The 7,750-nt window shown below is 35.7% G+C and overlaps 1 protein-coding gene across 1 annotated transcript; it reads left to right on the top strand.

Moving 5' to 3' along the window:
* Positions 1-368: 368 nt before the first annotated feature.
* LOC121033556 (ferritin light chain-like) lies at positions 369-1,089 on the top strand. Its single transcript, XM_040479988.1, has one exon. The coding sequence runs from the start codon at positions 395-397 to the stop codon at positions 917-919; it is 525 nt and encodes a 174-aa protein (XP_040335922.1). The 5' UTR covers positions 369-394; the 3' UTR covers positions 920-1,089.
* Positions 1,090-7,750: the final 6,661 nt, after the last annotated feature.

The following is a 7,750-nucleotide window of genomic DNA, read 5'->3' as shown; positions in this document are numbered from 1 at the left end:
AGAGTTTTTATACCATCTATAGACCAACTTCCCTGATGAACATGGATGCAAAAAATCTTCAACAAGATACTAGCCAACTGGATCCAACAACACATTAAAAAAGATTATTCACCAGGACCAAGTGGGATTTATACCTGGGATACAGGGCTGGTTCAATATCCGCAAAACAATCAGTGTGATTCATCACATCAATAGAAGAAAGGACAAGAACCACATGATCCTCTCAATAGATGCAGAGAAAGCATTTGACAAAATACAGCATCCTTTCTTGATAAAAACTCTTAAGAAAGTAGGGATAGAAGGATCATACCTCGAGATCATAAAAGCCATATATGAAGACCCTCATTATGTCAGTGGGTAATGAGGAGACTTAGCTCCTCATTACCAACCAACCATGAGCTCCCAGATTTGTCAGAATTATTCCACCGAGGTGGAGGCCGCCGTCAACCGCCTGGTCAACATGCATCTGTGGGCCTCCTACACCTACCTCTCTCTGGGCTTCTATTTCCTCCGTGACGATGTGGCTCTGGAGGGCGTGGGCCACTTCCACGAGTTGGCTGAGGAGAAGCGGGAGGGCGCGGAGCGCCTCTTGAAGATGCAAAATCAGCGCAGCGGCCGCGGCCTCTTCCTGGACGTGCAGAAGCCGTCCCAAGATGAGTGGGGTAAAACCCTGGACGCCATGGAAGCCGCCCTGCTTCTGGAGAAGAACTTGAACCAGGGCCTTTTGGATCTGCATGCCCTGGGTTCTGCCTGCGCAGACCCCCATCTCTGTGATTTCCTGGAGAATCACTTTCTAGATGAGGAGGTGAAACTCATTAAGAAGATGGGCGACCATCTGACTAATCTCCGCAGGCTGTCCGGCCCCCAGGCCGACCTGGGCGAGTATCTCTTCGAAAGTCTCACCCTCAAGCACGACTAGAAGTCTCTGGAGCCCAGCAGCCTTTGAGAGGGTCCCTCTGGCATTCCCCGCAGATGTCAGGGCTTGTGCCTGAGTCTCTCCTTGCAGCCACTAGGCAGCTTTTTAACCAACCTAGAGCCCTCTCCCAAGCCATGGACCAAATGAAAACAATAAAGCTTTTTTGCAGCAAACAAACAAACAAACAAAAAAGACCCAATGTTATTATCCTCAGTGGGGAAAAACTGACAGCTTTCCCCCTAAGGTCAGGGACAAGACAGGGATGTCCACTCTCACCACTGTTATTCAACATAGTATTGGAAGTCTTAGCCTCAGCCATCATACAACACAAAGAAATAAAAGGCATCCAAATTGTCCAGGAGGAGGTCAAACTTTCATTCTTCGCAGATGATGTGATAGTCTATATGAAAAACCCAAAAGATTCCATCCAAAAACTACCAGAACTAATCCATGAATTCAGCAAAGTCGCAGGATATAAAATAAATGCACAGAAACTGGTTGCATTCCTATACACCAACAATGAAGTGACAGAAAGAGAAATCAAGGAATCGATCCCATTTACAATTGCACCAAAAACCATAAAATACCTAGGAACAAATCTAACCAAAGAAGTGAAAAATCTATACAATGAAAACTATAGAAAGCTTATGAAAGAAATTGAAGAAGACACAAAAAAATGGAAAAAGATTCCATGCTCCTGGATAGGAAGAACAAATATTGTTAAAATGTCGACACTACCCAAAGCAATCTACATATTCAATGCAATCCCTATCAAAATAACACCAGCATTCTTCACAGAGCTAGAATAAACAATCCTAAAATTTGTATGGAACCAGAAAAGACCCTGAATAGCCAAAGCAATCTTGAAAAAGAAAACCAAAGCGGGAGGCATCACAATCCCAGACTTCAAGCTATACTTCAAAGCTGTAATCATCACGACAGTATGGTACTGGCACAAGAACAGACACTCAGGTCAATGGAACAGAATAGAGTACCCAGAAATGGACCCACAAATGTGTGGCCAACTAATCTTTGACAAAGCAGGAAAGAATATTCAGTGGAATAAAGACAGTCTCTTCAGCAAGTGGTGCTGGAAAAACTGGACAGAGACATGCAGAAGAATGAACCTGGACCACTTTCTTACACCATTCACAAAAATAAACTCAAAATGAATGAAAGACCTAAACATGAGACAGGAAGCCATCAAAATCCTCAAGGAGAAAACAGGCAAAAACCTCTTTGATCTTGGCCACAGCAACTTCTTACTCAACACGTCTCCAGAGGCAAGGGAAACAAAAGCAAAAATGAACTACTGGGATGTCAAGATAAAAAGCTTCTGCACAGTGAAGGAGACAATCAGCAAAACTAAAAGACAACTGACGGAATGGAAGAAGATATTTGCAAACTACATATCAAATAAAGGGTTAGTATCCAAAATCTATAAAGAGCTTATCAAACTCAACACCCAAAAAGCAAATAATCCAGTGAAAAAAAACCACAATGAGATACCACCTCACACCTGTCAGAATGTCTAACATTAACAACTCAGGCAATACAGATGTTGGCGAGGATGCAAAGAGGATCTCTTTTGCACTGCTGGCATGGGAATGCAAACTGGTGCAGCCAATATGGGAAACAGTCTGGAGGTTCTTTAAAAAATTAAAAATAGAACTACCGTACGACCCAGCAATTGCACTGCTAGGTATTTATCCAAGGGATACAGATATGCTGTTCCAAAGGGGCACATGCACCCCAATGTTTATAGCAGCACTATCAACAATAGCCAAAGTATGGAAAGAGCTCAAATGTCCACTGATGGATGAATGGATAAAGAAGATGTGGGGTGTGTGTATGTACATATATATATATATATGTGTATATATATATATATATATAGTATATATACATTGTGTACATATGCATTGTATGTATATATACATTGTGTATATATACATTGTGTATATATACATTGTATATATACATTGTATATATATACATATACAAAGATAAAGATAAGAAGATGTGGGGTATGTATATATATATATATATATATATACATATATATATATATATACATTGTGTATATATATACAAATATATATAATGGAGTATTACTCGGCAATCAAAAAGAATGAAGTCTTGCCATTTGCAACTAAAGGGTATTATGCTAAGCGAAATTAGTCAGAGAAAGACAAATATCATAAGACTTCACTCATATGAGCACTCTAAGATACAAAAACAGGTGAACATAAAGGAAGGGAAGCAAAAGTAATATAAAAACAGGGAGGGGAACAAAAATAAAAGAGACTCTTTTTTTTTTTTTAAGAGACTCTTAAATATGGAGAACAAACAGAGGTTTGCAGGACAGGTTGTGGGAGGGGGGATGGGCCAAATGGGCACTAAGGAATTTACTCCTGAAATAATTGTTGCACTATATGCTAACTTGGATGTAAATTTTAAAAAATAAATTAAATTTTAAAAAAGTTTTTATACCACTATTTTGAAATTAGAAAAATTTTTATCATATATTTTTTATTAAAAATATTTCAATAGAATGTTAATTTGATCAATTATCAAATCTCTAGGTGAATATAAAGTAAATTTAAATTTTTAATTTCATATGTAGAGCAGTAAAAACATTTCTAATGTTTTTCATTTTCTTTTTATGTCTCTGAAATTATTTAATCAGAATCAATTCTTTATGTTGAAGATTCAGTCATGTTTTGCCCATGTCTAATTTTATCATTGAAGATTTTGCTACTAAAATTTCTTTTCTTTTCTTTTTTCTTCTCTTTTCTTTTCTTTTGTAAGTAAGCCCTACACCCAATGTGGAACTTGAACTCATGACTCTGCGATCAAGAGTTGCATATTCTATCAACTGAGCCAGCCAGGCACCCCACTATCATTTCTTTTTATGACCATAATGTCTACCAAATCACATTTTCCCAGCTCTAATATTCACATCTAAATTTTGTCAAAAAAAGATTTTGTTCTTCAAGTTTTAGTTAATAAAGGTTTTCCTTCTTTCAGTTGAAAGTTTTTAAAATAAAATTTTAAGTTTATGTATTTATTTTCAAGTGGGAAAGTGCAGAGAAAAAGAGAGAAAGATTCTTAAGCAGGCTCCCCAGTGTCAGCGCAGAGCCCCATGCAGGCCTCAAACCCACAAACCATGAGATCTTGAGCTGAGCTAAAATCAAGAGAAGGACACTTAACTGACGGAACCATTCAGGTACCTTGAAAGTATTGTCTTAATAGTTCAATATTTCTAAGGTTTCCTGGGTCAATATGTAAAATTTTCCATGATATGAAAAGAGATGTGATTTTTAGAAATAAAATTTACATCATTAATTTCACCATATGCAGTTTTAGGTGAAATTATTTTTATGTCATTCATACCAGTAATATTCATTTTGGATTTAACAAAAGACTGATAATTTGTATTTCTCTCTTAGAAAATCCATGAGAAAATTATACACACTTTTTGTGTGTAATTACTCAAGCTTCCTCCATTGTACTGGATGGTCTAATATTTGGCCAGTCTAATTTCTCCACATACTTAGGTCAGTTTCTATATGATGTAACAACTTTCCACACTATGGCTAATACAAAGAATAAATAGTGGTATATGAAAATATTCTGAATGTCCAAAATGACAGAGTCAAAGTATCCTACTTCAGTAACACAATTATAAGGTGGATAATAAAATTTATTTTGCATTTTAGGAACTAACTAGTTCAGTCATATTAAGATATAATGAAAGCAAACTAAAAGGGCTTAAGCTAACATTGTATCTCTCTTAAACTAGAAAAAACAAGTAAAGACCAATGTTGGCACACACACAAGAATAAAATGAATTAGTACAAATATGTTATAAGTAGCCCTGTAGAGTATTCAGCCTTTTTGGAGAGCACAATAGATAGACAGGTATACTACTTTGAGAAATGTACAAGAATTACTCAAATCCAAAGGAATAAAAAATATTATGCAAAGCTATTTATAGCCTTCTTCATACCAACTGAATTCTGAAAACCCCAAATTGTAACCATGATCTTATAAAAATGGTGGAATGTATACAAGAACACATACCTCTTTATGAACATTTACTTTTTCTTTAAAAAATTTTTTAATGTTTATCTATTTTTGACAGAGAGGGAAAGACAGAGTGTGAGCAGGGAAGGTTCAGAGCAAGAGGGAGACACAGAATCTGAAGCAGGCTCCAGGCTCTAAGCTGTCAGCACTGAGCCCAACATGGGGCTTGAACCCACAAACTGGGAGATCATGACCTGAGCTGAAGTTGGACGCTTAGCCGACTGAGCCACCCAGGTGCCCCTATTTTTTCACAGTGAAAATTCATTTACATTTCCCCACATTTACACTAACTCTTTTCCATTTCTTTTGTATCTCAGGACTTTTCTCTGGGGTTCACTTATTTTCTATATTTACTTAGGCTTTAACATTTCCTTTAGTGAAAACTTCCTCATGGTGAAGTGTCAATTTTTTTTCCAGAAAATATATTAGTTTCACCTCCAATCTTGAAAAAGGTTTGGCTGATAGAGAATTCTTGGTTACAGTTAGCCTATTTCAGCATAGTAAATATATCGTTCCACTGTCGACTGGCTTCCATACTTTCCACTCAGAAGTCAGCTATAAGCCTTACTGCTGCTCCTTTGGAAATACTTCTCTCCCCAGTTGCTTGTTATTTTACTCCCTTATTTATAGTTTTTTCATATTTTTAAAGGGAAAACTTCCAAGAATACACTAGACTATAAATAATCATATAAAGGACTCATGTACCCATCACCCATTTAAAAAAATTATCAGTGTTATTCCTACCTTTTTTTTTCTATGTTTTTCTTCTTATGCTGTAAATACCATATACCATACCATGTTAGCACAAATGTTTTTTGTATGTATCTCTAACAGGTAAGAGCTTTCTAAAAAATAACTATGTACTATTGTGATGTCCGTATTTTAACTTAATGTGTTTTAAAACTGTCTTGTCATAGTTGATTGAATCTGTTTCAAATAAAGGCATATAATTTGTACTGGATGGATTTGTATTTTTTTAGTAATAACTTGAAGGAGATATAACTCATATAGTTAAAAAATTCATCTTTTTTAAATGTACAATTTAATGGTTTGCAGTTCACAGAGTTATGCAACCATCACCACTTTTCAACTTTTTCTTCACCCAAAAAGAATCTCATACATAAAAGCAATAATTTTCTACATCTTCTTCTAGCCCCTGGGCAACTGTTAATCTTTTTTAGGTCTTTATGGATTTACATAAATGGAACCACATAGTATGCGACCTTTTGTGTCCAGCTACTTTCAGTTAGCATGATGTTTTCAAGTTTCATCCATGTTGTAGTATGTACCAGTGCTCTATGATATTTTACAGCCAAATAATATTCTATCATATGGATATACCACACTTTGTTTAACAATTCTTTAATTGATGAACATTTGGATTGTTTCTATTTTTTGGCTATTATGAATAATGTTACTATGAATACTTAACTACCAGTTTTTGTGTGGACATGTTTACATTTTTTTGGTATATATTTAAGAATGCAATTGCTGGGGGGTGGGAGGGAGAGGAGGGTGGGTGATGGGTATTGAGGAGGGCACCTTTTGGGATGAACATTGGGTGTTGTATGGAAACCAATTTGACAATAAATTTCATATATTGAAAAAAAAAAGAATGAAATTGCTGGGCCCTATGATAATTCTACATGTAACTTTTTGAGGACTATGTCACATTGTTTTCCAAAGTTGCTCCTATTTCACATTCCAACCAATAATATATGAGGGTTCTAATTTCTCCATATTCTCACCAAAACTTGTTATTGTCTGTTTTTTTTTTATTTAGTTATCCTAGGGTGTGTGAAGCAGTATCTCATTGTGGTTTTGATATTTTCGTTTCCCTAATGACTAATGATGTTCAATATCTTTTCATGTAGTTTTTGACCATTTGCATATCTTCTCTGGAGAAATGTCTATTTGGATGTTTTTGCACATTTAACAATTGGGTTTTTTTTTTCTGGGTTGTAAGTGTTCCTTATATATTCTAGATACAAGTCTTTTTATCACATATATGTTTTTGCAATATGCTCTCCCATTCTATGGTGCTGCCTTTTTACTTACTTGATGTTGTCCTTTGAAGTACATGTTTTTAATTTTGATGAAATCCACTTTATCTATTTTTTTCTTTTGCATTTTTTCTTTCAGAAAGTGTTGCCTAAACACAAAGATTTACTCCTATGCCTCTACATTTTCTTCTAAGAATATTATAGTTTTAGCTATTGTATTTAGATGTTATATCTATCTGCAGTGAATGTTTGTATATGTTATGAAGTATGGGTCCAAATGCAATTTCTTTTGCATGTTGATATCAAATTGCCCCAATACTGTTTAATTTTTTAAAAATGTTTTATTTACTTTTGAGAGAGAGACAGAGAGACAGAGTGTGAGCGGGGTAGGGTCAGAGAGAGAGGGAGACACAGAATCAAAAGCAAGGTGCAGTCTCTGAGTTGTCAGCACAGAGCCTGATGCAGGGCTCAAACTTGTGAACCTCAAGGTCATGACCTGAGACAAAGTTGGACGGACGCTTAATATACTGAGCCACCCAGGCGCTCCAATGCTGTTTGTTTAAAATATTATGCTTCCTCCATTGAATTGTGTTGGTAACATTGTCAAAATTCAATTAATTATAAACATAATGATTTATTTCTGTACCCTCAACTCTATCTCATTGATCTATACGTCTACCTTTATGCCAGTACAACACTGTCTTGATTAATATAGTAGGAAGTTTTTGAAGGAAGTTTTGTA

The sequence above is a fragment of the Herpailurus yagouaroundi genome, unplaced genomic scaffold, assembly GCF_014898765.1.
Source record: "Herpailurus yagouaroundi ecotype Mexico unplaced genomic scaffold, PumYag 28, whole genome shotgun sequence".
Lineage (NCBI taxonomy): Eukaryota > Metazoa > Chordata > Mammalia > Carnivora > Felidae > Herpailurus > Herpailurus yagouaroundi.
This window is presented reverse-complemented; position numbering and strand designations above follow the sequence as displayed.